A 16,733-nucleotide genomic window follows, 5' to 3' on the forward strand; every position below is an offset into this window, starting at 1 on the left:
AGAATTTGAATCACATAATTCTAACATTATTCATTTGTATAAATTATAATTCGTATACAAAGAAGACCCAATGTTGTTATTGAAGTTGGGATTTCCATTAACAAACTAGCAATCAATTTATCATTTAAAAATTTCAAAAGAAATGGCTTGGAAAGAAACTGGTGGCATGTGCTTATGAAGATAACAAGGAAGTGAAGCTAATAAGAACATCAACTGCATTTTGAGCTGCCAAAGAGGCAAACGCAGAGGCTTCATTGGACAAGGCAGAAACCCCAACGGCTAAATCAGACAAGGATCTGAATGCAATGAAGGGCGTGTTTTGTTGGTGAGAGACAAGGGCAACTGCAGCCGTCTCCATGTCGATTGCTGTTGCATTGAACTTGGCGTTCAACAACTCACGATAAGCTCTGTTGTCCACAAAGATGTTGGAGCTGATCCCTCTTTCTACTCTCACCACCATCGGTGGTCTTGGTAAGCAAGTTGCATTCGCGCATCCACCAAGTCTCAAAACCTGATCTCTTAAAAGTATTAATATCGTACCTCATTTCATTAACTCAATTGTTAGTTTGAAACATTAAACAAATATGATACGAATCGCATTTAAAACACGTGTACCTTTATAATGACTAATTTTTAACACGTCAAATCTGAAGCGATTAAGCCTTTTCTTGTTTATGATTTTAACTTTTACCTCAACTCTTTCTGCAGTGGCAAAGTAGTGGTTGTTGACTGGAACCCAGAACGCATGCTGTCTTTGTTCTGGAACCCCATCCACTGAGAATATCTCTTCAGCTTGGTACCACACATTGTTGAGCAGATTCTCTGAAGAAATGTTGCATTTTGTGCTGTTGTTGTAATCAGAGAACCTAAGGTAACCAATTTCTTTGGTGTAGTCTCCATTTGATTCTAGAGCTAGCACATCTTCAACTCCATCTCCATACCTCTTTCAGCATTTAACAATTTTTAGAAATATGGTCATTATTACAAATAAATTTTAAATAGGATGAGATCAATATGAGAAATATCAAAATTAAATTAAATTCGGATGAGCAAGAAGCCCACTTTCTTTTGTGTGTTCTTATACTATAGTACACTGTCGATAGATAAAATAATTTAAGAGATTAAATTATTTATAACGTTAGTATATTTTCGTACATTGGTGGTGAATAAAATGAAATTATGTATAACGTGGAAGGAGTCATGACATGACCTTCAACAGTTTTGGATTTAATTTTTATTTAGGTCCCTCTTAGTTTTGAAACTAATTAAGTCTTAACCTATTTTTTTCGATTTAAATACTTTTTAGGTCCCTTTTAATTTCAAAATTAAAAAAAATAGATCATAACCCTCCCTTTTTAATTTTAATTTGATGATTTAATAAATAGATTTTGATCATCATTTTATCCGTACTTATATTTGTCCATACGAAGTTTCATCATGACTATGTCATTACGTGTATAAGGATTTGTTTTTAGTCTATTGATAATTAAATTATTTTTGGAATAAGGATCATGCGCTTTTAAGTTGGCTCAAACTTTCTTCTTGAATGTTACAATAACAATCATACCAATCGAACTAAGATTCGATTAGTTGATAATTAGATTTTTTAATTAGGTGTAAATAGTGTAATTGTTGCATCCTTAAATGTATCAAAAATAAATCTTTTTACTTTAGGAGATTGACCGGTTGATGGGGCAATCCAACAGGGTTGGTTCCCTTAAATTAAGCACATCTTAGAGAAATAATTAGATTTTAAACATCATTAGATTCCTTATTAGTTAACCTTTAGATCTTTCATTTCAACCCCACCTTGATTTTCTTACTATTTAAATTGTTAACCACTCTTAAATCAACCCCATCCTTGTAAGATAATGTAAACTATTTAAATTAAAACACTAATACTATAACTTTAAGATTGTTTATGCTTGACATTTTGATTTCCCTAACAAACATACCTAAGGGTTGGCATACCATATTACCGGGTTCAAGTTATATAGAGATACTAGGAAATCGTTCAATTATCACCGTTTTTAGTATAAAGCTATGGGTTTTTTTTTTAAATTTAAAAAAAAGGAAAAGTGGGTTGGTTAGGGTTTATCACAATTAGTTTTATCGCAATTAAATTGTGACCTATCTTTGGAGGATGAGAGTGTCTATGAATAAAATAGAATTAACCGAATGGTCTAAAACAAGAGTAGATCAACAAGAATACCAAATATATGTCAAATGAAAAAGAGACGTTGAATCTAACATTGAGAAAAGAAAATAAATATTACACTGACAAATAAAACTATCCACTATTTTCACAAGAATATGAAAAAACTAATCAAACAACATAAAATAGCAAAACTCATATGCAAAACAAAACATAAAAATTTAACAAAGTTTGGAGGAAGAGAAATGAGAAAACGAGGAAAGAAATAATCAAATCAATCTAAGACTAATATTGTCATTAACCATGAAAAATACCACAAGTAAAGTTATTATATGTACACATTGATGATGTTGTATACAATTTCCATTTATAATATGCAATTTGTCAAAAAGGAACTTTTGGACGAGAATAATGGAATCAAATCGGCACCATGAAATTGACTTGGCAAAATATGTAAATGTTTTTTTGGTGGATTCTTTAGAATTCATGAATCCCAAAGAAGAAAACATTATCCATGGCATTTTTGTTCATTCTTAAAGCAGTCATAGCCTTTCCAATTTCGTTGGTGATTTGTCAGCCTAAACCCTCAAATCCTATCATATATAATTCCCATCATGCAAGTGTTTTTCCTTTTGGGCAAACCATTTTCTATTGATCATCTTTGTCCAGTGGGAGATCCAATCTCTTCTTTTGTTCCATCTAAATGGCGGTCAACTAATACATGTTGTATGCTTTCTAATGTTTTACATGGAAAGAAAGGAAGAATATCAATGGTACGATGAAGATCAGTTTATATACATAAGTTTTGCTCTAATGGAACATTTCATCTGCTGATTCATTGGAGCGTGAGCCAGGGCCACTAATAATATGATGAGTGGGATTTGCAATCCTCTACATTCACCAATTAACTGTTGCATTATTAGTCTTATGTTTAAACAATACTAGTTTGAATTTTAATTTTTGTTGATAAATTTAAGTTCGATTCAATTTTTTTGGGTTTAAGTTGTTTTGAGTTAGACTCATTTTGGGTTTAGGATATTCGAATTTGTGACTAGTCATATCGAGCCTAAATCATTTCGATTTTTGTCATTCTAATTTGGTATTTGAGTTTGATTATTTTAGGTTAAGTCATTTTGGGTTTATATATATTGATCATTTCGGTTTCTGATGTTTGGACGTTTTAGTTGGACTTATTTTGGATTCAAAACATTTTTTAATTCAAATTATTTTAGGATTTGAATTAGACAGGTTCTAGTTGTTGACTTTTGTTAGATAGTATGACCTCAATTTTGTTTTTGGTTTGCCCTAGAAGTTCACAATACAACTTGTTTGGTGAAGAATCAAAACCAAGAGAAGAAGGAATTTTGTGTGGATTCGTCGTGTTGCAATAGTGGGATTCAAAACATATTTTCAACGTAATGAATTTCTTCTCCATTGTTTGTGTTTTTTCGTTTAGGATTTTTCATGTAAATATGTGTTCTTGCTTTGCGATCTTGTTCGTCATTATTTTTCCGATTTCATAACAATTTCTAATGATTAAATTGAATTGAACATAATTTGAATTCAATTTAATCATATCAAATTTTTGGATTTTGATCATAATCGAAGTCTAAGAGAGAGAAAATACACGCCAAGATTCAGATTTCAAACTTAGTGATCATAATTTTTTAAGCATAATTGAACTTACACGAATGAAGCGGGTTAAGCTGTAAACACTTTAGTGAGTGATCACAATCTATGTCCGATCACTTCTGCATGAATTAAGGAAAATCAAAACATGTGCTCACTTTGTGGAACACAAAACAATCTGACTGTAATCCCTCTCTCCAATGGGTCTAAATCGAATATACAGCAACCCCATTAGCCAATTCGCCCATTGTTTTTGTTTCCGAGGTGCAACATGAAGTGGGTCAAACATTGTGGCTCGCTCAAGGGAAGGTCCTAGACTCCTAGTCCAAGCTAGTAATTTAAAAACCTCAAATCAGAGCTGTTTTACATTCGTAAAGGTGGATATTTTAGACAAGAATGTCTCACAAACCATGTGCAGAAATGCGCCCCACGTGGGCTACGGCATGCGTGTGGGTCTATTAAGTTTGGTCCCTGGTTTTAGAATGTTCCAGCTCAAACCATTAGGGATAGGATATCAAGTCCCATACACAAAGGGCAAATTCCAAACATACATACTAGGAAATTTAAAATATATATGCATGCCTTTTAAAGCAAAGCAAGTACCCTCCTCCCTACCCATAGGGGAACTTTTGTTTCTTCCATGTTGCGTTTTCGTATCAATGTCTGCATGCAAATGACAATGTGAATATTACAGGTTCTTTGCATCACATACCTTCTCTATTGGAATATTAGCTTTGTCAGTGCGTGTGAGGCAAGTAGCTGGCCTTTTCACACATATATACATATGTATGTATGTATGTATCTTTCTCTGGTATTCCTTTTGACAGTTAAACCAGCAAGCACTGCAAATTTTAACTTTTGAGCTTTGTTGTATATTCTGAACCAGGAATACCCCCCGCCCGCCCCATCTCAAAAGGCCGATATAGCTGTTCAAAAAGTTTGGCTTTTTGGCATGATTCGATCTTCATATATATATTATAGAGAAAATAACCTCAGTGACCAAAAATCTCATATAATATACGATTTTAACCAACTTTTTCCGGATTTGCCAAAATGACCAACAAAATCGCAATGCGATCGCTAATTCGCAACGCGATCTCCATTATCGCAAATTCGCGTTGCATTTCGCGTTGCGATAGTTGAAAATCGCGTTGCGATGGTCTACAGTGTCGTTGCGATTTTCCCAATTCGCAATGCGAATAAGTAAATCGCAACGCGAATTGGGAAAATCGCAATGCGATACTGACTATCGCAATGCGATACTTACTATCGCAATGCGATAATACAAAATCGCAACGAGATACTGACTTTCGCAATGCGATTCTGACTTTCGCAACGCGATAATACATAATCGCAATGCGATTTTCAAAGCGCCATTAGTATCCTGGCCAAGTATTTTATTTTTAAATTCCAAACACGAATATTAATATATTGGAACACTGAACCGTCCACAGTATATTCCGTAATCGCAACTCATAACCTAAAACCTAAAATCACAACTCAGTCCCATCTCCATCTCTCACTCTCTCACCCATCTTCGACGAAATCCGTCCCCATCTCCAGCGAAATCCGTCTATCTCCATCTCTCAGAGCCACCCTCATAATCAGAAATGGAAAATCAACCAAATCAACCAACGAGGGTTAGTTTTTTTAATTATTTTCTTTTTGAAATTTTTGCATTATTATTAGGTTTTTCATATTGAAATTGATGATAAGTTTACTGGTAATTTCAATAATAGATTAACCATTTCACTTAGATTGCTTATTAAATCAACCGAGAATCGCAACGCGAAATGCAAATCGCAACGCGATTTTAGTTTCGCGTTGCGATTCTCTCGTTGCGATAGTCAAATTCGCGTTGCGATAGTCATTTTCGTGTTGCGATTTTCATTTTCAGAAACTATTCTTCTTCTGCAAATTGAAACTTGAATGAATTGCATTACTTCAACCAAAAAACAAAGACAAATACGAAATTCACAGTGTTGCAAATTTAAGTTTGAAGAATAAACTACTACTCTTTATGTTTATTATTGTTTTTGGTATATCTTCACAGTGTAGTTTTTGGTATATCTAATTTAGTATGTTTATTGTTTTTGTAGAACTTTTATTCGGCTCAATTGACCTTAAGAAATAAAGTCAGCCTGGCCAAAACAATTGCGTCGAAGCTTTCACCTGCACAAAGAAAAATGTTTGAGGATACATGCTTCGGGCCATGGCTGAAAGTACAACATCCCGGTGGAGATGCGATTATGACACACCTGTTTCTTCAAACCATGACTAGCGATCTACCAGAGACTATACAACGTCGTGATGAAGAGATATGGTTTGATTTTCCACCGGCGTATACGTGTTTTGGGCGGGAGGAGTTTTGCTTAATCATCGGTCTACGCTTCGGACACGATGATGTAGGTCGGTACACTAGACACATTACCCGACCATCATGGCTATCCCGGGTTTTTCTTGAGCTGGAGAGGCCGAATCTACACGTAGAAGACCTGACAAGATTGTTGAATAAGAAAGATGGTTTTACTCGGATGGATGACGTCGACGTTGTCCGAGTATGCCTTCTAATTCTTTTGCATGCCGGTTTTTTAGGCAGAGAGGCCAGACAACCTATTCCAAATGATCTAATCAAATTGGTAGAAGACCTAAATGCGTGGAACCTGTTTCCGTGGGGCTCGTATTTATGGAAAGCTACATGGAATAAGTTATCGTCTGCCTTGGATGATCGAAAAAGTTTGCATGGCGATGGTTCCAAATACACTTTGACATGCTTTATTTGGGCCTTTAAGGTAAGAATTTTTATATAATGTTTCCAAAATTATAAGTAATTATTTAACAATTACTAATGTTTGTTATTATATTGTTTGTAGATTTGGATATTTGAGGTCTTTCCCGCCATGAAGACATATGCAATAAAAACTTCAAATGATATTCCCAGGGCTATTTCCTGGAAGAGGAAACGGACCTTGCAATGGGAAGATTTACTACGGTATACGACAATAAATAATGTAAGTTAACATAAATACTACCATATGTTTATAAACAAGTTATTACTAGTATACGTTTAACTTTGTTTGAGCTTTTATATTGTTAGGAGGCCAACACTCCTCTACAGAGGCTGACACCCACGGAAGCTGAGCTTGCCACTGATTGGTGGCAAGCTAGTAAGCGTTTTTTTGATGGAACGGTTGATGAGCAGCCTCCACTTCGGGAGCCATCACCTCGCCCAGAGCTATTACCTCACCCAGAGCCATCATCTGATCGACCCGACTATACACCTCCACAACGACAGCCATCACCTATTCTGTCACATCATCGAGCCTCTTCTCCACCATCACCGCAAGATAGGCGACCGGCAAAGATGTCACGACGTTTATCTCCCTGTTCTCCACCTCCACCTCAACGGGATGAGTTAGGGGAGTTACGTGATGAGGTCAATGCCTTGCGTGAGGAGGTCGGTACTTTACGCAAAGACGATGGTGCATGGCGTGTTGAGGTGTCTACATTACGCGGTGAGGTAGCCGCTCTATGTGAGATGGTAGCATCGTTGCAGAATGAGGTTCATACTCTACGCAACGAGGTAAGTTTAAGATTTTTCATACTCGTAATTCATTCGATTGCTGTCAATATTGTTAAACTGTTTTTGTTAGTATTTGTTTTTGGTTTTGTTTTTGTCTTTTGGTTGAAGTAATGCAATCCATTCAAGTTTCAATTTGCAGAAGAAGAATAGTTTACTTTCGCAACATGAAAATGACTATCGCAACGCGGAAATGGCTATCGCAATGCGAAATGAAAATCGCAATGACAAAATCGCAATGCGAAATGAAAATCGCAACGACAAAATCGCAATGCGAAATGAAAGTCGCAATGCGATTTATGTTTCGCATTGCGATTTTGTCGTTGCGATTTCATTTCGCATTGCGATTTTGTCGTTGCGATTTTCATTTCGCATTGCGATTTTGTCGTTGCGATTTGCATTTCGCATTGCGATAGCCATTTCCGCGTTGCGATAGTCATTTTCGCGTTGCGATTTTAAGTTTCGTGTTGCGAAAGTAAACTATTCTTCTTCTGGAATGTTTATATATGTTGTCCTTTTAAATGTTTATATAAGTGTTTACTTCTGGAATATTATCTGAGCATTTTGTGAACTATGATAGAATAATGACTTGGGTGAATACAATGCTAGTTTGAAACATATTTGTCTTTGTTTAATATCATGTCTGTTTATTTACTGATTATTGTATTAATTTTTTTTAACGGCCCGATAAGGTGGATACTTTACGTCGGGTTTTCCTTGCACGACGGAGTTCACGCATCAGACGGCGTGGACGTGCTATTACGTCTCCGTTCACTCCAATGGTGTGAAGACTCCGTAAGAAGAAGCCCGACTCACCTGTCATCCCTCAAGAGTCCCCTCTAATCGTTCAAGAGGCCCATATCCTCCCTCAAGAGTCCCCCCCACCGTTCAAGAGGCCACTGTCATCGTTGAAGAGGTCACTCCCACCATTCCAGAGCCCGATTCACATGGGGTAATATATCAAAGTATTGAGAAACCCCCACCGGTTTCGGACATGATGGATGAGAGTTGGCTCTCGTATGAGTTACCGACTAGTACCCTTCCGGTATCTGAAATGGAGAGGAGACAACTACCGGAAACAATTGTGGATAATACCCTTTGGGCTAAGACCGCAGTTGATTTTTATCTACATGAGCGGAGCCAAGGGTGTTACACTGACATAAGCAAACTCAACGATGAAATGTTTTTGTTGCTTGATCGGTCTTGGTGGGGTGTGCTATTAGGGGTTGAAGACAGTGGCTATTTCGATGGGGAGGTAAGTCTTATATTTGACTTATATATGATTTTGATTAATTTTTTTAAAAATTAATGTAATTCACTAATATATGTTTTTTTTTTTGTAAAACAGCATATCGATGCGTGGGTGTCACGTCTTCTAATAATAAGGAAGCTTAGGAAAAATAAAAAAAAAATCGCGATATACAATAATGTCGGCGGCTTTTCACGCAGTTCACTTGAAGAATCAACGAGATGAATCATTTTCGTTGGGCAACGGACAAGCTAAACTTTATCCTGCATGGTGGGAGGTCGATAAGGTTAGTGAATAATGATGATTGTCCCTTGTTCCCATATGTAATGGGGTAAGGGGGAGGTAAGATAGTAGGCTACCCCCAACACTAGGTTGAGAGCAACTTCCGTAGGAGACCTCCAAATTATGAAATACCCTCCATGGGACTCGATCCCACGACCTCAAGGTTAAGAACCTTGTGCTCTACCAACTGAGCTGGATGGTCATTTCGATAAGGTTAGTGTTTGTTTTTTAAATTTTTTAAAGGTGTTCATAAATAAGTGCGCAAATAAATGAATTATTACTTATGATTGCAGATGTTTATCCCTGTTTTGGAACGTCGTCATTGGCTTCTCGTCCAACTTCAGCTCCCATCCCTGAAGATAATAGTATATGACAGCATGATAAATTACATATCACTGTCTGATTTGAGAGATATTATCAAAGGATGGAGCTCTCATTTGGCTAAATTCTTGGATGGGATTAATTATTGGACTCATTCTGGACACAAGAAGCCAAAGAAGTTCAATGTCACAGTTGTCAGAGACGAGACCGTGCCACAACAATCGCCGGGAGGCAGAGGGGATTGTGGTCCTCTCGTATGCATGTGCTTGGCGCGTTTGACGACGGGAAGCACAGAGTTTCTACCTCCCACCGATAGAGATAGAGCTGCAGTAGGCTTGTGGTTTCGGCATTATATGGCTAGAGCGATATATTCTAGACGCTGCCTATATGCATCCGCGTTATAAAAGTATCCATTGTTAATTGGTAAGTCAAATGCAAGTTTTGTTAACATATATACTCCTTTTGGTTTGAAAATGTTTGGTTAAGTACCTATAATTCAATAATTTGTTGTTTATAGGTTTTAGATGTGTAGGAAGTCTTGTTTGAGCAAATGTTTGGTTTTTGCAGGTTAATCCTTAAGTGAGCTGCGTGAAATGGATGTACGGGTGCAAAAGTTGATTCATTGATTCAATAATTGATGAGGAAATAAGAATTATTATTATTTTTTGATTGTTTAATTGATTTGTAAAAAATGATTTGTAAATGTTGATTTATTTAATTGGTGTGTACATAATTCTTATTTGTGCTTGTTTAATTGATTGAAATGTAATAGTTGATTTGTTGATTTTCAATCTGCATTATGTTGAAGGCAAAACAGACTATCGCAACACGAAACTGACTATCGCAACGAGAAAATCGCAATGCGAAATGAAAATCGCAACGAGAAAATCGCAATGCGATTTTCATTTCGCATTGCGATTTTCTAGTTGCGATAGCCATTTTCGCGTTGCGATTTTTCATTCCGAATTGCGATAGCCATTTTCGAGTTGCGATTTCCATTTTTGCGTTGCGATTTCCCCGTTGCGATAGTCAAATGAATGTCTAATAAGTGATAACAACTTAACAGATCATAGCAATGTTCAAACTCAAGTTACTAATACATGCCTAACTGAAAATGTTAAAAGTGCACACATAAAATACACATAATACAACGTTTGCATTTAAAAATCACCTAAGTTAACAGTCCCAAAAGGTGAAGCCGGTTGTGATTGGGATTTTGAAGATGATTGTGATTTTCAGATGGGTCATGGTCTGAAGCCACAAATGAGTCAAATTAGCATCTCCACCCGGATGCTGTACTCTCAGCCATGGCCCGAAGCAGGTTTCCTCAAACAATTTTCTTTGTGCAGGTGAAAGCTTCGAAGCAATTGTAGTGGCTAGGCTAACTTTATTCCTTAATGTCAATGAAGCCGAAAAAAATTTCTACAAAAACAATAAACATATCAAGTTAGATATACCAAAAACTACACTGTCAATATATACCAAAAACAATAAACATAAATAGTAGTTTATTCTTGAAACTAAAATTTGCAACACTGTTTTGTCTTTTGGTTGAAATGAAAATCGCAACGAGATAATGAGAATCGCAACGCGGAAATGACTATCGCAACGAGAAAATCGCAACGCGAAATGACTATCGCAACGAGAGAATCGCAACGCGAAATGAAAATCGCAATGCGATTTTGGTTTCGCGTTGCGATTTTTATTTCGCGTTGCGATAGTTATTTCCGCGTTGCGATTTTCATTCTCGAAACTATTCTTCTTCTGCATTACTTCAACCAAAAGACAAAACAAAGACAAATACTAACTTCACAGGCTAAACAGTTTAGCAGTATTGGCAGCAATCGAATGAATTTAATAAGAAATCTAAGTGAAATGGTTAATCTATTATTGAAATTACCAGTAAACTTATCATCAATCTCAATATGAAAAACCTAAAATAATACAAAAATTTCAAAATAAAAATAAAACAAAACTAACCCTCAGATGTTGATTTTCCATTTCTGAATGATTGTGAGAGATTTTTGACTGTGAATGGTTGTGAGGGATTTCGCCGGCGATGGGGACGGAAATCTTCGGAGATGGGGACGGATTTCGTCGTAGAGAGTGAGAGATGGAGATGGGACTGAGTGTTGTGATTTTTAGGTTTGAGGTTATGAGTTGCGATTACTGTGGACGGTTCAGTTTCCGATTTATTAAGAAAAAAATCGTGTTTGGAATTTGAAAAAAAAAATACGCGTTAATACGAATGGCGCTATGTAAATCGCATTGCGATAGTAAGATTCGCATTGCGATAGTCAGTATTGCATTGCGATTTTCCAAATTCGCATTGCGATTTACTTATTCGCATTGCGAATTGGGAAAATCGCAATGCGAAATTGGAAAATCGCATTGCGAAATTGGAAAATCGCATTGCGATAGTCATAATCGCGTTGCGAATCTGGAAACTGATTTGCGATAATGGAGATCGCGTTGCGAATTAGCGATCGCATTGCGATTTTGTTGGTCATTTTGGCAAATCCGGAAAAAGTTGGTTAAAATCGTATATTATATGGGATTTTTGGTCACTGAGGTTATTTTCTCTATATTATAATCTCCCTTTCTTTTGGGTCAAATTCTGATTTCGGGTCTTCATCTATACTCAAAATTGGAATTTAGTCCCTACACTTTATTTTTTATAATTTGATCCCTCCTATAATATCATTACTTAATCTAAGGGTGTGTTTAACATTGCTCCTCAAAAGTACTCTTTAGATTAAGTTTTTAAGCCAACCCATTATAATAACCTAAAATTATTATCATCAATAATTATCTTTTTTTTTACAATATTATATCTAACATATATATTTGATCTTTTTAAAAACACGCTTTATACTGTGGTACTAAACCTTGAAATCCAAACAAAATATTTAAGAACATTTTTTACGACACTCTTAAGAAGTAATATTAAATTGCCCTTAAATAGTTAAATAAAAGCATCCCTTTAACTCAGAAGTTATCTTCCATTTTTTATAGTTATTTACATTTTGTCTCTTTAAGCTGGTATTCTGATTTCATTTTATTCATTATTTTACATATATTTTTATGTGTTTCTAAGCGTTTTTTTAAAGGAATAAACTCACTAATTAAAGAGAATGTTATTTCCCTAGAGGTATTGGGTTCAAGTAGCTACGTTTACAGGTGTGTTGTCAATGCTAAAAAATATTATGAACATATACAACATCGTAATCAACTCATACTATTAAAAGAATAATTTAAGCTTAATAAAATAAAGGGATCATAAACCACAATTTGACCAGCTTTTTTTAAAAAAAAAAACAGTTGTATTTGGTTGGGGTCAACATCCAATATTAACTACACTTTTTACTAATGCAAATTGTGCTGTTAAAGCAAAAAATATATTTTTTTCTCGGCAAGATGATTTTATTATATATCAAATCAAATTTAACCAAATTGTATGTCTAGTTAAAAATATTTCTAATCCTAAATGAAGGGGGGAAAAGTATATAAAACCTCTCTAAATGAATGCAAGTAGTATTTTAAACCCGAAATCCAAAATTTGGAATTATGTTTATAAAAATATTAGGAAACCATAGCTATTCAATGAGGCAACCCTCACTTAAATTAGAAGGGGAAAAAGTAGCAATTTTCAGAACTTGGATAAGTTATAAACCCATTATTATCAATGGGGCAGCCCTCACTTAAATTTCAATGTCCATCAAGAAGCTATTCAGTACAGTGTTTTACACTTTTGGAACAAGAGAAAAGCTCCTGATTTTCTCTAGTTTGGCAATGGGAGGAGTTCTCATAGCCACAATCATACATGGTGGAACACTTTCATGTTTGATAGGGATTAAAACCAATTTTCAAGCTCGTATTTTCTTCTATAACGATTAAAATCTATCAAGAACTTTCAAGAAACATAATTTTTGATCTGATGACATTATAGGCTGCCCATGACTCCGGAAAGATACCCTTACTAAGTTCAAACGAGGGGACCCCCCCCCCCCAAATGCAGTAATAGGAACCGTATAGAATGGAATATACTCCCCCAAACTCCAACTTTGAAGCTGTTTTAAGGGCACCATGGTGGCCTTGCATGCCCTGTCCCTCTCAATGCCCTTTGTACCCCACCTCCCGAGCTTATCATTAGCCTGCCCTGTGACCACCAACGATTTGCTGTTTTGTTAATAGCATATACATGTCATATTTAGGGATGGTAATGGAGTAGAGGACGCTGCTAAATTTACCGACGATCTATAATCAATATGCTCTACTTCATCACTCGTCTTGTTCCCCTATGAATGTGTAATTTAAAAATCACCACTTCAATGGATGTTGGATATCTCCCTCTCACATTTTTATATGATTTTTATAAATTACTTTTGATATTTTCAACTTTTTAAACAGGAGAACAAAGACATACGCATAATTCTTCAAAAATAAAGATTTATATAGTGAGGTAGTAAACCAAGCAATTACTATAATCCCTCCTAATAATTGATATAAATACTTGATAATTTATAATAAAATAAATTAGTCTCTTTTTAAATATTTGATGATAAATCCGTCCCTAAACAGATTAATTTGAAATTCATTAAATGATCAAGATTTTCCTTCCTAAACATACCTCTACCACTAGCATAAATTTCAAAATATATGTATTGATTGATGCGAAATGATATCCTCATTAATGAAGCCTTCTAAAAATTATAGATATAAATTAATTACTGATTGATTTAATGTGATAATATACTAAATCTTTCAATAAATATGAAAGTTTTAATTTTTAAATATTGAAATGAAGAATAGTGAATTATGAGAGTCGAGATAATTCTTTATAATATTTTATTTAAATTAAAATATAAGATAGTTTCATATATAACTTTATAATTTTGATGCACTCCCCTTAATAAAAAGGGAGATCCGCTGAGATTATGGTGGGGTGAATTCTGGTATACCTCTTTCTCCTCCGTTGATCATGTAATCCTAAACTTTGGATGACAAAGATAAGACGGCCAATCAGATAAATAGAAGTGTAAAACTCGGTCGTTGGAGACTCAGGCCCCTACTCTGTTATCAGTCCTCTCTTGTACCCTACTCCACGGCTCTCTCAGTGGTAAAAAGAGAGACAGAATTCAGCTCTTAAATGCACGTGCCATTACCATTTCACGTAGTGTAAATCACATTATGAGAAACGGAGATCAGTGGCGAGCCTTGTGGAGAAGAAAGATACCAATAATCATGAAATCAGCTAAAAGAAACAGAGCAATATCTCGTAAAAACAACATTTCACTTATCGGAAATTGAACCTATATGACAAACACTGACGCCTCTTTCTTTAAACCACGTAATAAAATAAAACAAAATAAATTAATAAAACCCCACCTCGGCTCCTCCTATATATATATACACATATGTGTGTGTTATATCTCAGTTGAAGCACAAACACCATCGATTCTAAGGTTATGTCCTTTTGAGAGGGAGTGCTCTTTATAAGAATATCTCTATGCTTATAACCATGTGTAACCAAGGCACCTGCACCGGCACCGGTACTCATCCCACCGACAAACCCTCCCAAACCCATCTTTATTTCGATCTTTTACCATTGCCCGACTCCATGAAAGATCCGGAAAAGCATCATGATCATCATCAGCAATACCCCTTGGTGTCGGAGATCGTAACGGAAGCGAAATCGCTTTTTAGTCTAGCTTTTCCCATAGCCTTGACCGGTCTCATTCTCTATTCTCGTTCCATGGTTTCCATGGTCTTCCTAGGGCGTCTTGGCGATGTCGAGCTCGCCGCCGGTTCATTAGCTATAGCATTTGCTAACATTACGGGGTATTCGGTGCTTTTTGGGCTTGCTTTAGGTATGGAGCCGCTTTGTTCCCAAGCCTTTGGTGCTCGAAGAACTAAACTTCTGTCATTAACCCTGCATCGTTACGTGGTTTTCCTCTTGTTCACGTCGGTTTTAATATCGGTTTTTTGGATGAACATGTTTAATATCTTCGTTTATCTTCGTCAAGATCCTAATATCACTCGCATCGGCCAGAAGTACTTGTTGTTCTCTCTGCCGGACCTTTTCACCAACTCGTTGGTTCACCCTATCCGCATTTACCTTCGAGCTCAAGGATTCACACACCCGCTCACTTTTGCAACCCTCATCGCCACCATTCTCCATTTACCGATCAATCTCATTCTCGTTTCCCATTTCAACTTCGGCGTTGCCGGCGTGGCTGCTTCGGCTTGCATCTCCAACTTCTTCGTCCTCGTTTCCCTCGTTGTTTACGTTTGGTACTCCGGCATACATGAGCCGACATGGGAGAAGCCGAGCTTGGAATGTTTCACCGGCTGGAAACCGCTGCTGAATCTGGCGGCACCGAGCTGCTTATCGGTTTGTTTGGAGTGGTGGTGGTACGAGATCATGATCGTTCTGTGTGGGATTTTGGCGAACCCGAAGGCGACGGTTGCTTCCATGGGGATATTGATTCAAACGACGTCGTTGATATACGTTTTCCCTTCTTCGCTGAGTTTCGCGGTCTCGACGCGAGTTGGGAACGCCCTGGGGGAAAACCGTCCTTACACCGCGAGGCTATCCGCTGTGGTGGCGGTGTTTTTGTCCGCCATGATGGGCATATCAGCTTCGACGTTTGCTTCAGCAATGAGGGCTATGTGGGCCATGATGTTCACATCAGACTCGGAGATCCTACGGCTGACATCGATTGCGCTTCCAATCCTAGGTCTATGCGAGCTCGGGAACTGTCCCCAAACGGTGGGATGTGGGGTCCTCAGAGGGAGTGCACGTCCGTCCACCGCGGCTAACGTGAACCTCGGTGCTTTCTATCTGGTGGGCATGCCCGTTGCGGTTGGGCTCGGATTTTATCTCAGAGTCGGGTTTTCGGGGCTTTGGTTGGGCTTGCTTTCGGCCCAGGTTTGTTGCGCTGGGCTTATGCTGTGTGTAGTGGGGTCCACTGACTGGGAGCTGCAAGCGAATAGGGCTCAGATGCTGACGTGTGTAGATACCAAGTTGATTGATTGTTGTGGTGATAGTAAGGGTGATGAACAATAGCCGTTGATCTGTATCAAGAGGTGACTTCGGCATCTTAAATAAATTACCCGAGGGATGATAATTTGTTTTTCGTGTTTTCACTTTATCATTTAACTTAATTGGTTAACGTTTGACTTGAACTCGATTCAAAATTGGTTATTTTAAATTTAATACGAATTTGATCAAATATAATTTAAATTTAAATCGATTTATAATAAAAATTGATCTAATAAATATTGGATCGATGGAAAAGTATATTATACTTTCACAAAGAGAATTTAGATTTGAATCTTTGAAATGATATTGTCGAAAGATATAATCACTTTTACAAGTTACACAAATAGATAACATAATCAGATGACAGTAAAAAAATTTAAGACATAAATATCTGTGTAAACTCTTAAAAGGAAAAATAGCATGGATAAAGAAAAGAAATTCACTAAAATTATAAAAGATTTGTAACTGCAAT

At 36.6% G+C, this 16,733-nt stretch overlaps 2 protein-coding genes across 2 annotated transcripts; one reads left to right on the forward strand and one right to left on the reverse strand.

The window, feature by feature from the left end:
- Positions 1–102: 102 nt before the first annotated feature.
- LOC120167819 (bark storage protein B-like) lies at positions 103–4,073 on the reverse strand. The gene is made up of 3 exons (XM_039176715.1): positions 3,943–4,073; positions 692–941; positions 103–511 (listed from the first exon to the last, which is right to left on the reverse strand). Exons 1-3 carry the CDS (start codon positions 4,071–4,073, stop codon positions 173–175), a joined length of 720 nt encoding a protein of 239 aa, XP_039032646.1. The 3' UTR covers positions 103–172.
- Positions 4,074–14,736: 10,663 nt separating this feature from the next.
- LOC120167817 (protein DETOXIFICATION 51-like) lies at positions 14,737–16,285 on the forward strand. Its single transcript, XM_039176713.1, has one exon. It carries the CDS (start codon positions 14,738–14,740, stop codon positions 16,283–16,285), a length of 1,548 nt encoding a protein of 515 aa, XP_039032644.1. The 5' UTR covers position 14,737.
- Positions 16,286–16,733: the final 448 nt, after the last annotated feature.

This window comes from Hibiscus syriacus, unplaced genomic scaffold (assembly GCF_006381635.1).
Source record: "Hibiscus syriacus cultivar Baekdansim isolate YM2019G1 unplaced genomic scaffold, ASM638163v2 tig00111701_pilon, whole genome shotgun sequence".
NCBI lineage: Eukaryota > Viridiplantae > Streptophyta > Magnoliopsida > Malvales > Malvaceae > Hibiscus > Hibiscus syriacus.

What these genes read in the sequence shown, in the direction of transcription:
- LOC120167819 (XM_039176715.1), bottom strand. Translation starts at nt 4,073, where the DNA reads ATGTTTGACCCACTTCATGTTGCACCTCGGAAACAAAAACAATGGGCG. An exon ending in ATTGTTTTGTGTTCCACAAA is followed by an intron (nt 942 to 3,942) that starts GTGAGCACATGT and finishes ATGCTGAAAGAG; the next exon opens with GTATGGAGATGGAGTTGAAG. An exon ending in CCACTGCAGAAAGAGTTGAG is followed by an intron (nt 512 to 691) that starts GTAAAAGTTAAA and finishes TTAAGAGATCAG; the next exon opens with GTTTTGAGACTTGGTGGATG.
- LOC120167817 (XM_039176713.1), top strand. Translation starts at nt 14,738, where the DNA reads ATGTGTAACCAAGGCACCTGCACCGGCACCGGTACTCATCCCACCGAC.